This window comes from Diabrotica undecimpunctata, chromosome 3 (assembly GCF_040954645.1).
Source record: "Diabrotica undecimpunctata isolate CICGRU chromosome 3, icDiaUnde3, whole genome shotgun sequence".
In the NCBI taxonomy this organism is placed as follows: Eukaryota; Metazoa; Arthropoda; class Insecta; order Coleoptera; family Chrysomelidae; genus Diabrotica; species Diabrotica undecimpunctata.
Window position 1 is genome coordinate 50,118,352 of NC_092805.1, and position 25,467 is coordinate 50,143,818.

At 33.6% G+C, this 25,467-nt stretch overlaps 1 protein-coding gene across 1 annotated transcript in view; it reads right to left on the minus strand.

The window, feature by feature from the left end:
* Positions 1-25,467, minus strand: part of tous (testes of unusual size) — a 151,973-nt gene that overhangs the window by 73,082 nt on the left and 53,424 nt on the right. Inside the window, exons 5-7 of the mRNA XM_072525865.1 lie at positions 11,014-11,180; positions 2,457-2,661; positions 1,447-1,564 (exon numbers count right to left, since the gene is read on the minus strand). Coding sequence (XP_072381966.1) covers positions 1,447-1,564; positions 2,457-2,661; positions 11,014-11,180 — 490 coding nt within the window. The remainder of the gene's footprint in view (positions 1-1,446; positions 1,565-2,456; positions 2,662-11,013; positions 11,181-25,467) is intronic.

A 25,467-nucleotide genomic window follows, 5' to 3' on the forward strand; every position in this document is an offset into this window, starting at 1 on the left:
AAGAGGTGAAGAATATGAAGGATACGGAAAAATAAAGGTAATTTCATTCCAAAGACGTTAATCGTTAATAGATATACTTCTGCTTTTTGTATTATTATGCATTTTATTTATTTTTTTAACAAAAGTCCTAGAATCTTGAAAGTTGGCACTTAGGTTCCTCTTAGCGTAAGTAAGCACCGCATTCAATTTGGAGTTAAATGGTTGTATTCTTCTCTTCTTTTTTTATTTAAAAATAAAACCCACCTCTATCAATAGTGGTTATTAACAGGAAGATATAAGCATTCCAAATAATTTTCTTATGTGATAAAAGAGTAGTTAGATTTTTTAAACAAAGCACAGTTTCTAAGATAAGGAAGTAGTTTTTATGGCTGTTTTCTTGCAGAGCACTTTATAGGATGTCGTATATGTTGTTTTTGCCGGTTTTTGGTTTCTTGGGGGTACTGTAGTAACATATGATTTACCGTTAGTTCACTATTACATATTCGCATATAGGTTTATTTTACGTTGAAGTAAATAGTCATAAGTAGATCGCGTATGGCCGATGCGTAGACGAATGACTCACTTATTCTTTTCTGTTTTTAATTTCCGGTTTCCAAATATATTGATATTTATTGATTAAGTGATATATTCGACCGTTTCTTAATGGAAATTCATTTTATATAACAATAAAACACTGAAAACTTTGTTTTCAAAACTTCCACAAAATTTATTATAATATTTTATCACTACAGCTGTTCCGGTAGAGATCCTTTCTTAAGCGATCTATTTTTGGATGTGTTTACAATTTAAAAACTTTAACGAAATAGGTTGGGGAAATATGAACCGTTCGTCTCAAGTTGGTCATTCAGAATTATGTCTGTATTTTTTAATTGGTTAATTTCCATAGATTATAATAAAGTTAGCTAAGGTCTTTATTTTGAATGTGAACAATTTGAAATTCGTCATTAAAAGAATGGTTATGATCTAGAAGGTGAATGTGCTTGTAGAATCTGTTTTCCTACTATTGAAAGCTCTTTTATGTTCTACTATACGTTTGTTAAAGGTTCTACCAGTTTGACCGATGTAAGTTTTTGGGCAGTAGCCACATTTAAGTTTGTATACACCACTGTATAAGTGCTTTTTATTGTGGCTTTTGTTGTTTTTAATATATTTGCCTAAGTTGTTGTTTGTTCTAAAAGCTGGTGTTATTCCTTTCTTTTTTATGTGTATTATCTCGTTTCAGCAATTAGCTGGTAAAAGGCATGGTTCAAATTGAGGATCATGTATCAAATTTTCAATGGCCTGATGATGATGTAAAACTGATAAACATCGAAACCGGTCGCATTACACTATATATAAAATATAGCATCATTATTTATACAAGATTGTGAGTTTTTTTGGTATGGTTTTTCCAAATATTCTGGAACAGAATTGTTTCATGTGCCGATTTATAATTAATAGATTTACCTTTCCGTTGTGCCCCTTTAACATATACATTAATTCGAATGTGACTGCTGAATATATTTGTATAACGGTTCCATTTGCAGCAGCAAAGAGATGACCCATGTGGCTAAATCTTGTCATGCTAAAAAAATTATTAGTTATTTATTTAAAGTAAATGAAGTGAAACATTGATATTTAAAGTACTAAAGCCAAATAAAACCGAAAAGGAAAACAAATATATACACAGAAAATTATTTATCGTAAAGCTAATTCCAATTACGGATGTATAATTGGTTGGAGTTTAGAATACGCTAAATAGATATCCAATCAATGATGCGCATAAATATAATTTGACGCAGATTGTCTCGATCGTGACACTACTTTCACAATGTCAACTGATAAAATGATAATTGTCATTCCATGTTAGTATTATCAGACATTTTACAGTGAAAATTTAATTTTGTATTTTATTGTCATAAGAATATCTTAAATATGCCGAGATATATTGAGAAAGAACAAAGACTAATATTAAAACTATTAAATTATTTTCAATTAGAAAAAGAGAGATTACGATCCTGCAACTGTCAAATTTAACTAAAATGTCATGCAATAATTCTCGACATTCTTAAAATCCTATATGACGTCAAAATTAGTGACGCACTGAAAGAAGGGTTTGGGACAGACTGTATGCGGGTGAAGCAAGGACAGGCTAAAGAAAATTTAAAAAAAGAAAAAAAAAAAACAAAAAAGATGATTTAAAATTGGGGGCAATGAGGGCAGGGCGAAAAAATTGGATGAAATAAATACGCAGTAAACATCAGAATAAATAATCCGTCGCTGGAAGCCATAAGGATGAATGCAAAGAAGAAGTAGTGAAGATAGCATGAAAACTATGAAACATTATTTAAAGAACCAAATATTACTTATTTATTAATAAAACACTTTATTCAATTTCAAATATAATTCAATCATTGAAAAGTGTTAAATAATGCAATCAAAAGAATATACTAAATTTTTACCATTAAAATACTTACTCGCAATTTCTTATGCTAAATTCCTTGGTCAAAACAATTTCGTCTATCATAATGGTCATAAATCTAAGTTTATCAGAAAATCCAATAACGGTGTAGAGTCCAGTAGGATGCAGAGATACTGAATAAATGTCGTCTTCAAAAATTTGTACCAATTCTACGTCATATGTTTCATAATTCCAAATTTTTACTGACCTATCTCGGCAACCTTAAACATATGTTATAAAAGTATAAAATTACTTTTAAGACCCTATTCGCTATGTGCAAGTTCCGAAGAGCGACACCTAGTGGCATAAAATCAGCGAAGGTGTTAGCACTATTAATATTTTAGGCTTATATTAGCTACAAACAAAGTGACTTAAACTTGTTTATTTAATACAATAATTATTGTAATATATATCAATAATTAACTTGATTTTTAACTGTCAAAATTCGTAAGTATGATTTTTTACGTTTAGATTTCATTATTTGACATTTAAAATTGAGGTTATGAGGTTATTAAAAGGTTAACATTGTAAATAGAAAATAAAATTAATTAATAAATTGCAGTATTACTATTAATATGGATGCAATAATAAAAACTAGATTTCAGAAAATAAATAATAAAATACCTTTTCAACCAACTATCATATCCACTGCAAAATGCAATTAATAATTGCATATCATATCAATATTTTACAGCGGCATTAACACTCGATTTCATAATGACAACCTAAAGGACACTTTAACTAATGTTCATTTTAGACTAAATATTGTATAACTGTATCTTTTGTCAAGCCAAACTTTTCAAAGAAACTTACATCACATTGGTTTGAATAAGTAAATCTTTACTCTCAACTTTTGGGTGGCGTAATCCGAAATTAAAGATATATTTACAATTTTTTTAAATTTGAAAAAAAAAAGTTGTAAACAAACTTGAACCAACATGATTATTATTGAAATTTACAATTTAAAGTTAATTTTATATTATTAAAATTAACACTTTAAAGTGACTTAAATTTAATGTTCACGTTAAACTTATTACGAAATCGGACGTAAGAATGCAACATTTGGGTTAAGTTACTTACTTCTGCTTTATTATGATATAAATCCACATTTGTGCTTAGAAATTGGAAACCGATAAAACTTGAATTTACTATTTTTTGTTGTATTTTTACAATTTATAACACAGCATTTACGAAAAGCCATTTTCTTCAATAACCACTTATGAAATATGCTAACAAAATTGCCAGATTTCACCGTTGTACCCACGATCGTTTCTCGTATCCCCTCCAAGTACTTCCACACCGAGAATAGCATAACTGCGGACATTAAATAGGGCGATTGTCGAGTACAGAATAATGTTGAAAAACGGTAGAATTACATTATCAAGATTAGTTATTATATGTTGCTAAAATAAAGGTAAGTAAAAACAATAAGAAAGAATCTGTTGTTTTTAAATACAAAAAAGATATAAGTATTAAATAGATCCTTAAAATACAGCCTATGTGCTTTATTTCATTTAAGAGTAAACCATGCAAGCAACAATAAATTAATATGTTTAATCTGAGAATTTTTTCGGTATTTATTGTTTGCTAATGCACAGTGAATTCACCAACAAAAAATACTATTATTTGTGACGATTATTTACTTTATCGTTTAATGATAGTGCAGCAAGAGAAATATATGCACACGCGCCATTAAAAGTAAACTTAGGTATTACCTTTGACAGGAAGTTAACATGGAACTCACACTTAGATGGTAGAGCTAAAAGAGCATATATTGCCTATGAGCAGTGTAGACGAACGGTCGGACTCACCTGTGGCCTTAAGCCCAGGGTAATCGCCTTGGTCTACACCGCTGTCATTAGGCCAATGCTAACTAACGGAGCTATTGCTTGGGTACCAAAAGTGCTACAGGCAACAGCGATTAACAAACTAAACCATATTCAGTGGATGGCTTGCATAAATATAACAGGTGCCATGAAAACAACACCAACTGCTGCAATGGAGTTGATCATTGGCATCACGCCTCTAGATATATATGTCAAAGAGGTGGCGCTAGTGACAATGATGCGACTGCGTTCAGCTGGTGCAAACCTTGATGTAGGAATGGGACAATTGAGAACTCGTATCTGGCGGGGAGAGCTGGATGCGCTACTACTGCTACAGACAGGCTGCGACTTAATTGATCCAAAGTTTGTCTTTAACAAACACTACAAAATTAAAATAAGATAGTATATGGAGACAAACGTGGCAAATGCCTATACACCGATGGCTCCAAAATGAAAGAAGGATCAGGATGCGGGATATACTTCAGATCACTGAACCTAAGAATAAAGTGGGGTATGGGCAAAAATGCCGGCGTAGTTCAGACAGAACTAACTGGTATCTCCATAGCCGCAAAAGAGATAACCCAAAAAGGTATAGCAGGGAAAACTATAATGATCTGCACAGATAGCAGACAAGCGGTACTAACCTTGAATAGACCACGTGTCACATCAAGTTTAGTAATGGAGTGTTACGAGTCACTAACTCAAGTTTAGGATGGTAATACCATCATTCTGAGGTGGGTTAAAGGACACAATAGGAATAAAGGCAGCCGCATTGCTGACCAATTATCTAGGAAGGCGGTAGGCCTAATACTCTTAGGACCTGGGGATCTTTTTGGTTGGTCAACTACAACAATCGCGGAAACTGTCAAATGTCCCTCCCATACGCAAACTGTTAAAAGATGCGAAGAAGGGCAAGGATGTAAACTTGCCAGGGTAACACTAAGTAACCTTGAAGAGTCAACATCAAAGAAGTACTTGGGAATGACCAGGAAAAACCTACGTTTGGTAGCTGGTTTTTTAACTGGTCATTGTCAACTAAGCAAAACCCTCCACACACTGGGGCTAGCAGACACACCTCTATGTAGGAAGTGTGAACGAGAAGACGAAACGAGTTATCGTTAATACGAGAGTATGCGTTCGGCGAGTCCTGGCGCACACCTGCCCACATAAGAGAGATGTCTCCTGGTGAATTGTCCACCTTCCTAGAAATGGCAGGATGGACAATGAGCTAAGGGTGACAGCTCCTGGGAGGATGCACAATGGGTCAATTGTGGCCTAAGTGCTGTGAAACTTAACTCGCCCTCCCTACTCTACAGATACAGATACTAGGTTGGTTATTGTGTTTCTATCAATTTTGCTTTATTTTTGTAGAAATAATCTTATTTTTCTTGTATGTTAATTTGTATGTAAAATTGTTAATTACTATTATCAATCAATTAAGTATAAAAACCAAGAAAAATATTTAAGAAAACGGGAAGTTTTAAATGAAGAGAATGATCGATTAGAAGACAAAGAAGAGAGAGAAAGGCATATTATGAAATATTTAGGAACAAGAATTTAAAATCAAAATATTAAAAATTGAATTATAATTAAAGCAAAAATATGCTCAAGAAAATTTATAATAAATATACTGTATAAAAAGTGTTGTCTTTTAATAATATCATTTATATTAAATAAGTAAATTTAAACTATACACAAATTTTAACAATACAGTACAGACATTGTTGAACTAATATATTTATGATTAATATATGTACAATTATAAAAATGCAAATTACTGAAATATAAGCATCATAATATCCTATAAAATTTATCTTTACAAAAGTGAAAGTAAGTGTAAAACTTAGACATTGTAAATTACCTCAGAAACAAAACAATTGGTTTATTGGTATTCTTGTTAATCTAGATTATGATCTACCTACAGGAAACCAAACTCCATTTTCTATGGAGATGTTATGAAATACTGCTGTTGCTACTATGACAGCCATAGTCACTTTCAAATTTAATATCATTCATATCATGATTTTAAAAAATTGAGAATTATCGTTTCCATACCCTGTATTCTCTTTCCACAGTATTCCTGATTCGTAGGAGAGATTCATTATACAGATTTTCTGCTTGTGTTTTAGCATCTTGTCTAGCCGTGTCAACAAATTTATAATTCGTGATTACAAATTACAACCACACTGGCCAACTATAAAAAATAGTACAAACCTAACAAAGTCTGCAGCTTACAGAGTCTCAGCCATTTTAAAACAATATTTCTAATTTTTAAACTCGTCACTAATATTGTGGACATTTAATGCAATTTTTTTTTCTGAACGATTATTTCTGCATTTGTACCTCTATAAGAATAAATTCGTAATAAAGTACAAATAAATGCAACTATGCATCTTAAAAATCATGAAATGGCATAAAACTCTTCTTCAACTTGGACTTATTATTTGTTTAATATATTTTCAATTCTTGAAGCTGTTGCCCCCGATATACCCATATAGTCAGCTACTGATTTGCATTTTTCCAGAAGCAAAAAATATTAATGATAAAAATAACTATTGGACTGGTGTAACAGCTTTTCCCTAAAAATATTTGCTGATTTCGATATTCTCTATATATATTAGAACATTAATGTTGGTTGGTTTGATTGGTTTGACATTTTGATCATATTTTATTCATCAATAGAGGACATGATGTATCTTTATGTGAAATAATTACATGGTAGATCGAACTCCAATTTTAATACATTTATTATTTAATTATTAATTATTAATTTATTAATTAACTCGTTTGCTACCAAGCGTCCCATGTAAGAGCCACTCACAATTTTCTGCTGGATTGCCATATCAAATATGGGCCATTAGCAATATTACTATTTTATTCGATTTCCGTTGTACCCGTCTACTTAAAGGTTTCATATTTTTCAGTTGTCTATATTAAGAAGAAGTAATGCAAGCGGTGAAGTCATCAAATAATAGCAAAGCTCCAGGACCAGACGAGCTACCAGCGGATATACTAAAGTTGATAGACGAAGACTTATTTAACAAGATTTATGAAAACAGTATAATTCCTGAAAACTGGCTAAGATCAACGTTTGTCCCTCTTCCCAAGAAGGCACATGCTAAGCAGTGCAGTGATCATCGCACGATCAGTCTGATAAGCCACACCTTAAAAATATTCCTCAAAATAATTCACAATAGAATTTACAGAAAGTTGGAAGAAGATATCGGAAAAACTCAGTTTGGATTCCGGGAGGGATATGGAACGCGCGAAGCATTATTTGCCTTTAACATCTTGACACAGAGGTGTTTGGATGTGAATCAAGATGTATTTGCTTGTTTCATTGATTACAACAAGGCGTTTTGATAACGCCAAGCATGACCAACTTTTAGAGATCTTGGAAGCTAAACAGTTAGACACTCGCGATATAAAAATAATATCTACTCTGTATTATAATCAGAAAGCGGTCGCACGCATAGAAAATAGCACAACAAATGAAATTCAAATTAAAAAAGGAGTTAGACAAGGATGTGTGCTGTCACCAATGCTATTTAATCTCTATTCGGAAGAAATTATCAAGAAAGCATTGGAGGAAGAAGAGATTGGGATAAAAGTTAACGGCCAACCAATTAATAATATTAGATACGCAGATGATACGGTTTTAATGGCGGAGACAGTAGAAGACCTGCAAGCCATTTTAAACAAGGTAGTCACAGCTAGTGAAGAGAAAGGGTTAACAGTGAACGTCAAGAAGACGAAATTCATGATTATTTCAAAAAAACAAAGATTGAATGCAAACCTGTACATTCACAATAACGAAATCGAACGGGTGCACAAATATAAATATTTGGGAACAAGCGTTAATAACAACAATGACATCACAGAAGAAATAAAAACTAGAATTGGAAAGGCTCGAGCCGCTTTTGTTAATATGAAGGACATTCTGGGAAGTCATGACATTAACTTAAGCCTGAAAATGAGATTGGTTAGATGCTACATCTTCTCGATACTGCTGTACGGAGTAAAGACTTGGACTTTAAACAAGAGCAATATTGATAAACTAGAGGTTTATTTTGTAGTTTTAAAGTTTTAATAGTAATGTAAACGGCTAATTACCTACGTAAAATGTGTAAAAGTGAGGTTATATTTTAGAAAGTACTGTGGTGCGTTATAACTGTGTTTTATGTATTTATATGTATTTGTAAGTCAAAACTGTTTCCTAAAATTTCAATATTAAAAATGGTTTATATTGTTTCTTTACAAATAATTGTATATACAGGGTATGTCATACCTAACTACATTTATACTCAATATACTACTTACATTATGTTAATAAATATGGGTTGCAACTATCCTTTTTTGTTATTCTTGTTTTAAATTTTACAGTAACCCCCTTTTATCACATTTAATGATCCGTTAAATTATTTTAAGTATTTTTTCAACCTGGTTAATATAATTTTTTTCTTATAACTACGATTTTGCCTACTTTCATTTATGTTGCACTTAAAATAAAGCAGTACCTAATATTAGAATTTTATTTCAGATTTTCTGAAATATGTCAAGACGTAAAGGCTTAACTCAAAAACAGCTTCAAGAGGAAGCTAATAAAATAATGGCTGAATACAACAATGAAGTTTGGGCATGTACTTCTGAGGAAATACCAGAAGCTTACTCGGATTCAGGAAGTAGTTATGCACCTTCATTACCAAATAGCTCAAGCGCTGAAGACCTCAACTCGTCTAATGAAAGTGTAAATAATGAAGATACTGTTGAAGAAGATGTTGAGGAGGAAGTCGAGAGAAATTCTGATGGTGGCCCAAATGAAAACGACGACGAGTGGGTAGATATCGACAGTGAACCCACATTGTTTAAATTTACAAGCTGGTATACAAATTAATATCCCAACCACAAGTACTGCAGAAGAAATATTTGCATTAATATTTGACCAATCATTGAAGAAACAAATATGCGAGTGGATAAATTAACGTGCCGAAATATTCAGGCGTGATTTGACAAGGTATTCAACAATGAAACATTGGACACCAGTCGATACTAATGAGCTGTGTATATGTCTTGGTTTATGCATACTAATGGGTAACATTAGTATGCCCAGCATTAAAAATTATTGGAGTACAAATGTTTTATACTTTCATCCACTTTTTGGAAATACAATGTCTAGAAATCGCTTCGAATCTATCTTTAGATGTCTGTGTTTTTACAAAGAAGCTGATGACAAAACTTAACGTTTACATAAAATTTCACAGTTGTTGAATCACATCACCCAAAATATACAGAGTATTTTTTATCCCGATGCTAATCTCTCACTGGATGAAGCATTTATACTTTGGCGTGGGAGACTTATTTATTTCTTCAGTATATTCCAAATAAAAGTGCCAAATACGGAATTAAATTATACGAACTCTGCAATCCAGATGGATTTGTGCTAGAAATTCTAGTTTATTCGGGAAAAGGAATAGTTTCTCAAGAGACTAGTCACGCTCAATCGGTAGTAACGAAACTAGCAGGACGTTATCTAGGCAAAGGACATACGTTGTTCCTTGATAACTATTACAATAGTGTAAGTCTGGCTGAATATTTATATAAACAAAACTCACACTGTTAGAACGTTACGGAAAGATCGTAGGGGAAGTCCAAATCAGTTATAACTACTAAATTAAGAAAAGGTCAAAGTGTGTTTCGAAAAAAAAAAAAAATGTACTTGTGATAAAGTGGAAAGATAAGTGTGACGTGTTACTAATATCGACAAAACATAACGCTGCTTTTGGTAAAATCACTAATAAGAGAGGTGTTGGTGTGATGGTGTCGTACTACACAACGCTTCGGAAAACAGTCAGTTGGTACCTGAAAGTGTTTTTCCACTTATTGGATGTTTGAATTTGGAATAGCACGTACCTATATAATAAAGTCCATATAAAAAAATACTTATTTAATGTTTAGAGAGTTGCTTGTATTACAATATTTAAAAGCAAACACAAACACACGTGTCCCATCATTAAAAACAAGACATAGATGGAAAAGCCACATTATCTAAAGAAGGTGGAGAAGAGGAAAAGATGTCGTGTTTGCTCTTCAAAAAAGAAGAGAACTTAAACGTACTTTGTTTGTGCAGACTGCGAGGACAAATATGGAGAAACTGTTGGACTTTGTGTAGACCCTTGTTTTCGTGAATTTCTTTTTAACATTATGTATGCTCGTTTTGTAACAACAGAAATTAAAAATAAAAAAAAAATCAGTCGAAATTATTATTCTTGGAGTGGCTCATAAGTGAGACACATGGTCTATCAAAGAAAAATTCATATAATAGACCAGTGTCTTATATATGAGTCGGGTTCAAAAATCCTTTCAATTGTCTTTTTTCTGCATCTGATATTTTCTACATTGATTCACAGCACAATTAAAATAATTTTATTTCAAAATAATAAAAAAAAATTGTGGTCCCTCAATGTCCAAAATTTTAAGATCTTGGTAGCAAACATGTTAATTAACTTCTTAATTTTAAATTATCGTATGCAGCCAACCACTGAGATCTTTCCTTAGTAACTTTTTATTTCTATTATTATTTTAAAAGCTCTGGGTTAGAACTAACTAAAGCCGTTTTATCTATTGACCTTGGTAAAAGTAACATACATTTGTGATAAGAGATGTATAGGCTATAAGAATTAATAATAAACACTAAAAATAAAATGGGTATGATGAAATACAAATAGAAATCAATACATAATACTGTACCTATACTTAACACAATCGGTTTCCATCTGCAAACCGACAGTCCTCCAATATTTCCCAAATGAACTGAATATCCAAAATCTACTAAGTCTACTTCCGGCCCTGTAAATTTATCATGAACAAATAAACGTTCACTCCATAACTGCATCTCTCGACAAGTTACTAAAATTCTGCAAAAAGGCAAAAAATAACATGAATAAATGAAAGATGTTTTGTTGTTCTTATAACGGTTTCAGTTGAATTTTTATAAAGTAATAATAAATAATAATAATCAATAACAACAAGGTAGAATTAATCGATAAATACACATACTTGGGTCATGAAATTAGAATAACCAGAGACAACCAAACCTGCGAGCTAAATAGACGAATCACGTTGGGATGGGCGGCATATGGAAGGATGAGAGACATTTTTAAAACAAATACCCCAATTCACCTGAAAAGGAAGGCATTTAACCAATGCATCTTACCAGTCTTGACCTACGGAGCAGAGACCCTAACGAAAAACTGAGGGTAACACAAAGGCGAATGGAGAGATCAATGCTGGGCCTGACCTTGAAAGATCGCGTGAGAAATGAGGAGATACGCCGACGAACTGTCGTAGACGATATTATACTGCGAATCAATAAACAAAAGTGGAGGTGGGCTGGACATGTTGCTAGAATGGAAGACGGAAGATGAACGAAGAGATTATTGGAGTGGAGACCAAGAGCCGACAAGCGAAGTCGAGGCAGACCACCCACCCGATGGACCGACGATCTAAGGAGAATAGAAACAAACTGGATTGCAGCAGCTAGAGATAGAGAAAACTGGAGACGTTTGGAGGAGGCCTATATCCAACAATGGATGTGAAAATGGGGCTGGATGATGATGATGATGAATAATAAATACAATGTATCTGTTAAGTTACTGTTATTAACAAAAACAAGCATGTTGACCGTTCTAAAACATAAAAGCTCTACATACATTTCTGACAAATAAACAACTATTGTGCTAATGATATCATACTAAGAATAAGATATAATAAAGCTTATAATACAGCTTATGAGATCCCAAGTTTTATTGGTGGTTTACTAGAGTGTGAAATTAGGACTGAAGGAGTGATCTGTGTAGACTGAGTTACTGTGGTCCTTCAGATACTGTGACACACACGATATTGGAGTGTGAGCGTTGGGCGGATGAAAGAGAGTGTAACTGCAGAATGTTCGATTCCGTGAGAGAAATGGTGGAGAAAATTATAAGGAATAACTGGTAGTGGACATTGATCAACAAATTTGTCAGGGATCTGCTCTTTTCAAAAAGAAGAGAGAAGAGGAAAATCCTAGGTCTAGGCCAAAATGGGAGACAGACAACGCGAGATGGCAGCCTCGCTAAGGCAGGGGGTAAAAAGACTTTGGTGGTTTGTGTGGGTGTGCTTTTCTCGATCAATGTGTGGGAGAAAGAATGGGCATCGGGTGATAGCAGGGCATCAGGAGAGATGTTCTGTCTAACTCCCTCGGGCATCACGTCCTGGCATAACTTAGTTAGGCTCTTAGGAACCCAACACTACCTGGGTGAGTCACAGGTGTCTGTATGCAGATTTTCCTTTTTCTCTTTAAAGATGTAAAAAAGACTAAAGGAGGGATAAAAAAATATGGAATAAGTGTCCCCCCCCCCTATTAACTTATTTATTTTTATCAAGTAAGCAAATCGCTCGGATAGGTCAATTTTTAAAATAATCTTCAGGTGACAGTCCCAACTTTGATTTTTTATAATATAATAGTCTCCCGTTTTATACCGCTGTCGCGGCTTTGGGAGTATAGCAGGGTAGTCTGCTATATCTAGGGCCTACGGTATCATCATCATCCAGCCTCAAGAGTCCACTGCTGAACATAGGCCTCTTCCTCATGTTTCCAACCCCGTCTATCTTGCGCCGCTCTCATCCTTCTTAAATCGTCAGTCCATCTTGTAGGTGGTCGACCGACGCTTCTCTTGTCTTCCCTTGGCCTCCATTCCAATAACCTCTTTGTCCATCGCCCATCTGTCATTCTGGCTATGTGTCCTGCCCATCTCCATTTTAGTCTGGCTATCTTCTCGATGATGTCAGTCACTCCGGTTCTTCTCCTGATGTCTTCGTTGGTTATTCTGTCTCGCAGAGTTATTCCTAACATGGACCGCTCCATTCTTCTCTGCGTGACTCTCAGTTTGGTAGCTGCTGCTTTTGTTAAGGTAAGTGTTTCTGCTCCGTACGTCAAGACTGGGAGGACGCACTAATCAAATACCTTTCTCTTTAGGCATGTGGGCAGCTCACTTTTAAAAAAGTGGGCCTACGGTATACAAGGAAGGTAACATGGCCAGTGCTACGCTTCAACCGTCTATTATTACCCCTGGTTTTACCCAAGGTACTCATTTTTATTTAGGCTGAGTCGACCTGCGGCCTATAGACATTTTTAAAATGTCTAGATGTTCTTGCCGGCGGTAGGATTCGAACTCCGGACCACCGACTTGCGAGGCAAGCATCCTAGCGCTTGCGCTACGCAGGCCCTAACAGAAAAAAACTTTGATTTTTTTCGTTTGAAATATTGATTTCAAAAATGTATAATACTTTGGTTGGAAAATTTACAGAATTTAAATTATGCAAAACAGAATTTTAGTACGTACCTTGCAACAATTTAACGAATTTTTGTTCATTTGAGTTAATCTTTTTTAAACGGTATAAGAGATTTTGTTTTAAATAGAAGTAAAAAATATTTATTACATTCTAAATTATTACAACTAAATTAATCATTCAAGATACGTAACGAACTGCAAGTGACAACTAATACTGAATAAACAAATTGCATAGGACTAGAAGCCAAAACTTATTTTATTGTTAAAAGGTGCATTTTTGGCAGTAATACAATCTATTTCTTGTTTCTTCTCTAACTTTTTGCAACATCCTTTGATCAATACTACGGTATTCTGAGATAATGTTTTCCCGTAGTTGGTTAATTGTATCTGGTTGCATCTGATACACTTTGGATTTTAAGTAACCCCATAGAAAAAAATCTAATGGAGTTAAGTCAGGAGATCTTGGTGGCCACTGTATATGTCCCCGTCGGGCAATCCCTCTTCCTGAAATATGACATTTTGAGGGAACTCTTGCGGATGATATGTAATTATATCATTGATTGCCATGGTTATCTCGGTCTCCAACGTATTTGGATAAGTTTCAACATTTAAATTACCTTCAATAAATATTGGGCCTAAACATAGTAACCTTCTGCCCAAACATTTAGTTTTTGTGGAAATTGTGTGTGACTTTCTCGAAATAATCTGGGATTTTCATCAGACCAGTATTTAACATTTTGGCGATAAACGTTACCATTAGAAAAATGTCGCTTCGTCACTAAAACACATGTGTTGTAAGATAATTATATTTCTGTGCAATATTATTTGCCATAGTTTCGCAATGTTTCTGGGTCATCTTCTGTTAATTCTTGAACCATTTTTATTTTGTAAGGATGAAATTTATTTCTCCTCAGAATCTTTAAAAATGTTTTCTGATCTACTTTAGAAACGTGAGCAACAGTTTTAGTATAAGTAGACGGATTAACGACAAACTCACTTAACACAGAAATCTTCGGATAGACGTTTTCTTCCTGCCTATTTCTTATTTTATCAGCCTCATAAAATTTTCTTATAACTGACTGAAAATAGTGCCTGTCTATTGGACGGTCAGGATAGCGTTAAATTAGCATTAAAAATTCTTACCGTCTCACGGAAATTCCGCCAAGCTTCACCATAAATTGTCATTTTGCATTTTTCTTATAAATTATGAAGTTGTACCATTTTTAAAATTCTTAATAAACAAATTTCTTTTAAAATAGCAACAAAACTAAAATTATTAATACTATTTATTTATGATAGCTACCAAAAAACAATTTAGTTGCTATTAGAGATAGAGATTAGCTACTAATTAAGAATCATCTCAGAATGCCGTAGGATTAATTAAAGGATGTTGCAAAAAGTTAAAGAACAAACAAAAAATAGATTTTATTACTGCCAAAAAGTAAATGGGAAACATTTTGAACAGTTTTTACATTAAAACTTGTTTTAGCTTCTAATACCATGCAATTTTTTTATTCAGTATTAGTTGTTACTTTGACTATAGATTAATAAGCCTAATGTGCCACCCTTTAAAGATTCTCTTGAAAATTGTTCAAAACCGAATTTATAAGACATGTGAGGAGCAGATAGATCAAACGCAGTTTGGCTTTAGAGGAGGCATGGGTACAAGAGAGGCATTATTTGCGTTGACGGTACTCTTGCAGAAATGTCGGGAATATAACAAGAGTGCATATGTATTCTTCATAGACTTTAGGAAGGCCTTTGACCAAGTGCAGCATATGAAGTTAATAGATGAATTAAAAAACATCAATTTAGACGAAAAAGACATTAAGTGTATTAAGGTTATATACTGGAATTAGAAAGCAGTAGTAAAGGTGAACGATATAAAAACAAAAAATAGTATACCGATTGCGAGAGGGGTCAGGCAAGGTTGCGTCTTGTCTCCGACGCTTTTCAACGTGTACTCACAGGTCATATTCAGAAAAGATTTATGGGAAAGAAAAGAGGGAATAAGAATTGGTGGAGAAATTGTAAACACCATGAGATTTGCAGATGACACGGTAATTATGGCTGAGAGTATAGAACTACAAACTTTACTAGATGCAATAAATAGTCTTCTTCTTCAAGTGCCATCTCCGCGGCGGAGGTCGGCAATCATCATAGCTATTCGAACTTTTGAGACGGCTGCTCTGAAAAGTTCATTTGATGTACATCCGTACCACTCTCTCAGGTTGCGCAGCCATGACATTCTACGCATCCCTATGCTTCTCTTTCCTTGGATCTTTCCCTGCATGATCAGTTGGAGCAAGGTGTATTTCTCTCCACGTGTAATATGTCCGAGATATTCCAATTTTTTTGTTTTTATTGAATTTAAAATTTCCATTTCTTTGTTCATCCTTCTCAGAACCTCTTTGTTTGTGACGTGTTCTGTCCATTCAATAAATAGTGAATGCATTCAAATGGGACTTGACATCAACACAGATAAGACCAAATTTATGATAGTATCAATTAGTCTAATAAATAATGAACAAATAACTCTTGGTGGACAGAAAATAGAGAGAGTGACAAAATATAAATATCTGGGAGCTTATATTAACACAGAATTAGATCCAGACCAAGAGATCAGGGTACGGATAGAAATGGCAAGGACAGCGTTCTTAAAATTCAAGCAATTGTTCTGTGACAACAATCTGGTCCCAACTATTGTACGGGGTAGAAACAAGGACGTTAAAAGCTCAAATAGTTAAGAAGCTGGAAGCCTTTGAACTTTGGATATATCGGAGAATGTTGAGAATTCCGTGGACTATCAGGGTCACCAATGAGGAAGTGCTGAGAAGGATGGGTCGAGACAAAAAATTGTTGAGAACAATAAAAGTACGCAAGACTGCATACCTTGGACACATACTGAGAAATGATAAATATAGTCTTCTGCAGGTCATCATGCAGGCAGGGTAGAGTCGACGTTAAAAAGGGAATAGGTAGAAAGAGGAAGTCATGGTTGCGAAATATTCGAGACTAAACAAACATGACTGTAGACGAATTATTGCACGTTGCATAAGACGGGGAAACTTTTAGAAATGTGGTCGCCAACCTTTGTTAATAAGGACGGCATATGAAGAAGAAAAAGTTGTCACTTGCATTTCGTTACGTATCTTGAATCATTAATTTAGTTGTAATAATTTAGAATGTAATAAATATTTTTGACTTCTATTTAAAACAAAATATCTTCTACCATCTAAAAAAGATTAACTCAAACGAACAAAAGTTTATTAAATTGTTGCAAGGTAGGTATTTAAATTCTTTTTCGCATAATTTAAATTCTGTCAATTTTCGAACCAAAGTATTATACATTTTTGAAATCAGTCATCACATGATGTACTTTCCCATTTAAAAAAATCTTTGTTATGACTGTCACCTGAAGATGTATCTTGTCTATCTATCTATATAAGGATTTTTACAGCTGTCGCCGCCTTCCTTCTTTCAGCCAACGTCTCCAGTCATTTCTGTTCTGCCATTCTCCATCTCTAAGGTCTCGTCTTTCCATGGCCTCGTCCACTTCATCCCTCCCCACTTCATGTATCTTGTAAAGTTCGAAAAATTGATGTTGTAATACACTATGATTATTTTAAAAATTGACCTGTCCGAGCGTGTTGCTTACGTGCTAAAAATAAATAATTTAATAGGGGAGGAGGTAACACTTATTCCAGCGCATGGTACAAAAAAAGGTTTATTTAAATTTGAAATCTGGATATACCGTAGATAAATGAGAATTTGATAAATCAAGACAATTATGAATGTCGCAATATTAAGAACAAAGACGAAAGATAGAGACACTGACAAATAAATTAATAGATAAATAAATGTATGAATAAATAAATAAGTAAATACATATATAGCACATAATTTGATATGGTGTACTGAGCCACAAAGGATACCCCCCGGTAGAATAGGCAAAATGCCCTAAATGACTTAACGCAATTTCAAGCCGATACCTCCTCCTCCCACCTCTTAACTTAAAAACGTTATTTTTTTGTTTTTACTTTTTTCGGTGGGTTGGAAAAAATAATTCACACGAATAGTTGGGGCTTTTTCAAAACTTACTTATGTATTTTTTATATACCCATAGGTTGAGTGTACATAACTAAAAATACATTGTTTTTTCAAAAAAGTGTATAACTTTTATTAGAGGATGGCTGCAGGTCATTTTATTCTATTTTTTATTCAAAAACCTAATTTTTGATTTTTTAAAGATTTTCCGTTAGCTGCGCCACCTTCAAAAATCCAAAACTTTCTTTTCTCTAGTCTGTATACTTTAAAATAGATCAAATCAGATTTTTTTATAGGTTATATATAACTTGAAGTAAGTGAACCCTTTAACACATTCAAAAATTGGGCAAAACTTCTTTAAACCCCATAAAAGCTATATTTTTTAGGGTTTTTAAGGATTTTGCGAGTTTTTTCTCACCACCACCTTCTCCTATCCTCAAAAAAGATGTTTTTTCGTTTTTATTATATTTTCGTTGTGTTGCAGTTAATTTAAAAATTTATCTAAATTTACACGCATAGCTGAGGCTTTTATAAAACTTGTATATTTTTATAGACCCATAGGTTGAGTATATACAGTGCTAGTCAAAAGTCCGTTCCCCCCTCGTATCTTTTGAACGGTTACACTTATAATAGTGAAATTTGGAAGAAGGTAATAAACAGACGTAGGCTTCTCAACTAGCCATAACAGGTGACGTAATAGTGACAGATGACGTTACAGCGCCACTGTGACAGATAATTTTAAATGGGACCTTATGGCAAGTGATACTTCGTTTGAAAGGTATTGAAAATACCTTTGAGTTTGAGTTTAAGCTCATTTTGATAAATAAATTAAATAAATAATAAAATTGTATCTTCTCATTTAATTGATACATATTTAACAACTAGTTCTTATAGTAAGTGTTCAAAATGTGCTCCACCTACTTCCTGACAGTAATGCGTTCTATTTCTAAACTCTTGTCGCGCTCGTTCAAATGTGTCGGTGGAAATTGCCCTACATTCTTCAACAATTCGTTGTTTTAAAATGTCAATATTGTTGTCGGTTGCTGTAGCGTAAACTTTAGATTTCAAGTATCCCCACAGAAAAAAATCTAATGGTGTGAGGTCCGGTGACCGAGCTGGCCATTCTATCATACCTCGTCGTCCAATCCATCTACCACGGTATTCCTCATCTAGGTAACGTCTTACTGCACCATAATGGTGTGCAAGAGCACCATCTTGTTGAAACGTTATTTCCAAGTTGCCGAATTCATCCGGATTATCCTCCAGAATTTCAAGTATTAATGGTTCAATTACATTTTGTAACATCTCCAGATATACTTCACCGGTTAAGTTAGTGTTGAGAAAAACAGGCCCAACTATGTGGTTTCTCAAAATACCTGCCCAGACATTTATTTTTTTTTTTTTTGGAAATTGAGTATGTGTTTCACGAAAGACGTGAGGATTTGTGTCACTTCAATACCTCACATTGTGTGTGTTAACATTTCCATTGAGAGAAAAAGTACTTTCGTGACTAAAACAAATTGTTTTTATGTAATTGGGCTGTTGGTTAATTTTATTGGACATATTTTCACAGAATTCTAGTCTTCGGTCGGGGTCATCATCTGAAAGTTGGTGCACAATTTTTAATTTGTATGGATGAAATTTGTTTTCAGCCAACTCGGTGTACTGTCTTTTGACTGATTTCATAAATAGATGCAACTTGGGCTGTAGAAGTAGGATTCACTACCATTTCTGAAATTATGTTAATTTTTTTGTCGTCACTAATTGTTGGTCGACCAGATCGTTTGACATCTTGAACACTACCTGTGTGTTTAAACTTCCGAAGAAGCTTCCTCAAGTAAGCTCTCGATGTAGGGAGATCGGGGTACCTCTCATTTAAAAGACGTTCCGCTGCATGGAAATTATTTCCAAATTCACCAATTATTAACATAGCTGCTACTTTGTCGGCTACAGTACGTACCATTCTGGCTTTGTAAAAATTTAAACGTCTCGGTAAACAATATTTAAACTAAATATCAACTAAGAACAACTAACTAAAAACAACTTGACTAAACTAGGCAGAAACAGAAACTAAATATTCAGGTATAAACACGTTTGCAAACTAAAAGTAACTAGAAAATTGACTTAACTAAGTAGAAACAGAAACTAAATATTTAGCTATAAACGCTTTTGCAAACTAAAAATAACTAGAGAATTGACAAACGACAAATTTTTTGACAAAGAACCAAAGGCGGACGTTAGAATTTTTATTAATTTAATGTCAAACCAGAATTTTAATGTTTATTTTCTTTATTTATTCGTCAAAATCATCTTAAATCCAAACAAAATTAGAATGATTGAATAGATATATTAAAATAATTGTAGTTTCGCATTTAGTTAATAAATATTCTAACGTTCGCCTCTAGTTAATTGTCAAAAAAGTTGATGTTGACGTACAAACAATTAGAGAATTAAAAAATGTCAACTTTTTGACAAGTAACTAGTGGCGGAGGGTTATTATTTATTAATTAAATGCGAAACTACAATTTTAGTATTTATTTAATTTATTCATCAAAATGAGCTTAAACTTAAATAAAATTAGTATGGTTGAATAGGTATTTTCAATTCCTTTCAAACGAGGTATCACTTGCTATAAGGTGCTATTTAAAATTATCTGTCACAGTGGCGCTATAACGTCATCTGTCACTATTACGTCACTTGTTATGACAAGTTAAGAAGCCTACGTCTGTTTATCACCTCCCTCCAAATTTCACTATTATAAGTAAAACCGTTCAAAAGATACGAGGGGGGGAACGGACTTTTGACTAGCACTGTATAACTTATAAATACATTTTTTTACAAGAGTACAACTTTTGTTTGGAGATGTTTTTTTTTTATTTTATGTAATAAATCAACAACTATATTTCTGATTTTTGTTAAAATTTTTTCATCATGTGTGTCACTTTCCAAAGCCCAAAAACTGGTTTATTAAGTTTCTTGGATATTTTCCCGATTTTATAGACTTCAAAATAAATCAAATCAAATTTTTTTATAGGTTATGTATTTTATTTAAAGTAACAGAGTTTTTTAGCATAGTCAAAAATTGGCGAAAACACCTTTAAACCAAAAAAATCATGTTTTTTCACGGTTTTTAAGGGTTTTTGCCGATTCAGTCATATTTTCTAAAATCGATACAACCTGAACACCATATTAGCCCGTCAAAAAAAAATACATTTTTTTTTTTCGAAAAGCGAAACTTTTTTTTAAGATGGCTGCAGGTCTATTTTTTTTATTTTGTGTATTTTATCAAAACATATATTTCCGATTTTTTTTTCCAAATTTTTCCGTAAGGTGCGCAACCTTCAAAAAGTCGGAAAACTGACTTGTTAGGAATTTTTCTCATTGTATAGACTTTAAAATAGGCCAAATTAAAGTTTTTTTTTATAGATTATATATATAATTTGAAGTAACTGAAGGGTTTTTGCGGGGTTAATCATTTTATTTGATACCAATACAACCTGATTCAATACGTCTTCAATTTATATGCAAAAAATATATAAAAAACAATATTTTTAGCCCTTAAAGAAGCAAATATAATCATCATTTATGCGAAAAACCAGGTTTTTAAGGGTTATTCGGGAGTTTTAACTGGATTTGCCCAACTTGTTTACATTTCTAAAAAGATGTATTTCGCATAATTAAAGACGCTAGAAAAATTCTACCGAAACATGCGAAAACTCGGTTTTCAAGTACTTTAGGGATTTTACTGGATTGTAAAATTTTGTCTCATATGTGGAAAGGAAAAAAAGTTGGGTAAATTCAGTAAAAACCCCAAAATAACCTTTGAAAACCTGGTTTTTCACGTAACCGATGATTACGTTTGCTTCTTTAAGGCCTGAAAATTTTCTTTTTTGTATATTTTTTGAATATAAATTTGAGACGCATTAATTCAGGTTGTTTCGATCTCAAAAAATATGATTAACCACAGAACAACTTGTAAAAACCCTTAAAAACCCTAAAAGCATATGGTTTTTTAGGGGTTTAAAGGTGTTTAAATTTTTGAACGAACTAAAAGACAACACAAAGTTATTTTTAATTATAAAAAACCTTTTTTTGAACTAGTTTGAATTCTATAAAACGGGGAAAATCCCCAAAAATCCATAAAAAACAGTTTTTTAAGTTTTTTCATGTAGCGCATTTGATGGAAGAATCTAAAAAAATTTTGCCTACTGACGGTGCATTTGTAATGGCTGTGTAAGACTTTTGATTGAACCCGCTCCAAGATATCCACATTAGACGTGGACGCTGATCTCCACAGCTGGATTCAGTAACTCCATACTGGTTTTATGACTGGTTTATACATTAATACCTTCCTATGTAGAGATAGTTGTGATATTTTACCTTCTTCTTCTTCTTATAGTGCCGTGCACCTATAGTGCGTTAGCGAATTATCTTAAGGCCAGACGTCTGTCTTTTGCGGCATGAAAAAGATCGCCAGTGTTATTTATACCTGTCCAGTCCTTTATGTTCCGTAGCCACGACATTTGTTTGCGACCTACTCTTCTCTTGCCTTCAATCTTTCCCTGGATGATTAGATGAGGGATTGCGTATTTTTTTCCTCTTCGAATATGGCCGAGGTATCCAATTTTTAGTACCTTGATCAAATTGAATAGTTCTCTCTCAGTATTTGCCTTTCTTAAGACTTCCTCTGTTTGGGAAAGTATGTACTATTACTTTTCATATTTTTACTATTAATATTTTTCTGTTATGGTACTGTAATGTGATCGAATTCAATCCTGTATTCTAACGACTCTGTTAAAATATATTGCTTCCTGTTATTTCGTAAAATTGCTAAACTGGCTATCTCATTTATTATGTTTTAAGTACGGAGAATTTGACTTCCTTTGTTATTTTTGTCTTGTGTCGCCAATACCCACAAGTGTACGGTTTTGTATTACGGTCACAATTAGCTTAAATTATTGCATTCAAAATCACAATACAATAGGGTGATTTATTGATGTACCCACTTCCACCCAACGGCCAGAAGGTTCTTTTCTGACCTGCAATCTCAAGACACTTCATCCCAAGACAGCGAACGAAACACACTAAGTTTTTTGGCTCTCGTGCCATAGAGCCGCGTCGGCGGGCGTCCCGACGTACCAACGAGATTTCCTTGGCTAAGAATACGACTCCAATATTTCAAAGGGTAAGTCTATATTCTTTGTACAAACAACAATAATGAGTATGGCTAGTTAATTTCGTAATTTACTGACAGTTGAATTTGCTATTTTTCGCTAACTTAGTTACAAACAAAATATTACATTTTTACTTTATAATTATTTATCTAATATCATTCAACCAGCGACCTCTTAAGTTTTATACAAAACATTCTCGTTTCTCACCCTATGTGTCTATGGTATGCGGAACATTCGCAACGTCCACATTTTGAAGGCCTCCAACTTATTAAAGGAAGGTACTCTTAACGTTCATGTTCCTATGCCGTATAACAATATGGACCATACATAGCATTTAACCATCCTATAGCGGAGATTGAAGGAAAGATTGCGATTTCATAGTAGCGGTTTAAATTTGATAAAAGCTTGTCTTGCTTGTTCGATATGGCATTTTAGTTTTTGTTGAGGATCCCATTTTTTGCTTTTTGATTCCAATAGAGATTCTGGATAACTCTTATATCTTTCTCGTCAATGTTAGCGTTGTGTAGCATTTTTATCATTACGTCATGTTTTACAGTGTCAAACGCTTTTTCATAATTGAGGAATGTTATGACTATATCCTTTCGATGATCGATGCAGTTTTGTACAAGCGTATTCAAGCAGAAAGCTGCTTCACGTGTACCCAGTCCGCTCTTGAAACCAAATTGTGCCTCACCGCTTAGATCTTCTACCTTTCTGAACATTCTTGTGTGAAGGATGCGAAGAAACACCTTAAGCAAATGGCTCATTAATTTCATCAGTCTGTGGTCTTTGCATTTTGTCGCTCTTTGTGATTTAGGGATCATTCTAAAGGTTAAATAAAGCCAATCCGTTGAAACGTGGCCGGTGTTATATATGGCATTGAAAATTATTACCAGCATGTCGATGTTATTATCTTCCAATAGTTTTATGGCTTCCGTACTAATTCCATCCGGTCCAGGGGTTTTGCCTAGTTTTGCTACTTTTATAGCGTACTTCATCTCAGCGCGAATAATGGCAGGGCCGGATAAATTTTCAGTGGATAAGTTAGTAGTTGGCAGATTCGGTCTATTAGCCGCAAAGAGGGATGAAGCATAGTGTGCCCAGATTTTAGCTAGTTCTTCCTGGACATGAACGTAGTTTCCTTGATCATTCTTTAGGCGAGTCTCATGGTGTTTCTTGTATATACTCGAAATTTCTTTGACCTTTTTATGTAGTCTAAAGCTGTCTCCCTTTTCTTATAGTGATTCCAATTCTTCACAACGTTCTTTCATCCAGCTTTCCTTTGCGTTTTTAATTCTTGCCCTTATGGTACGTTCTATCGAACGTACGACCCTTATCGGATTTCCTTGTATTCCTGTTGATTCTAATATATTTTGTACTATCTGTGTTGCTCCATTAGATTAAGTACCTCTTCCGTTATCCACTCGTTATTATGATTTCTTTTTATTTTACTTGCGACTACTTCGTCACAATTCCGTGATTTTTTAAGTAGCAATGAGCTATGTTTTTGATACCAAATAGATAATGAATTGCTCTTTTTTGTAATTTAAAAATAGTATCAAATTGGACTGCTGTACTAGAATCCCAAAAAGGAAGCTTATATCGAAGATGTGACTCGAACAATGAAAAATATGACATTTTTGCAGATGATTGACAGAGATCTTATTGCAAAGCAAGCTGAGGCTAGTTTCTTACTTCAGGAATAAGTATGTAAGGACCATTTACAATTACTATCGATAAGAATACCTAGTAAATATTACAGAATTAACGATATTGAGTTGGCTGTCATTAAAAAAAAAGGAGCTGGGTGGCTCCTTAGCTACGATCTTAACCACGTTAAAGCAAGGTAAAAGTTGGAGTCAGACGAAACCTTTATTGTAAGTAAATCAGTGGTTGTAATTGAATAACGAGTTGAAATATTAGAGCTGCTCCAGCAGACACTAAAGAAAAATCATTGTTAGTAGAAAGAATCAGCGTAGAAGAATCAGTAGAACGCTACTACCATTGTTGCTAAATTGTTTGGAATAATGTCCTCATAACCTCTTATGGTTGCACCTTTATACTGTAAACCCTTTTTTACATATATCTCGTCTATAAATAAACCCACAATTTTTTCTCTGTCAGAAAGATTTGACATTCTATGTGTTAGCTAATGCTGGACATTGTCACTTGGAACAATATTTAAGGAAGAAGAATTTGTTGCAAATTTGTTTTTGAAGAAATTAAAAGGTATGCCCTTAAACTATCATAAATGGACGGAGACTGATTATAAACAGATAGAGAGAATAGCAAAATATTAACACCGAATTGTGTTCTATTTTGAAGTATCAAATATAAATAATCTTTAATTAGTTGTAACATGTCTTGATATTTATTAACATCTGAAACTAATAAAGCAGAGCAAATATTTTTGTGGGCATTTTTACAAAAAAAGGAAAATCTGTGCTATGAGAATAGAAATGAGGAACGTACCGAGTTGGGATATTTTCCAGTTGAGACCATCTTTCTGATTTACCATCTGTCACAATCCATTTTAAATCGTCACGTAGTAAATTTTCACCTATATATATAGTAATTTTTTGAAATTTTAACACTACTTAATATCTTTAGACCAATGTCATATGAGTCACTCAATTCTTGAATGTTTA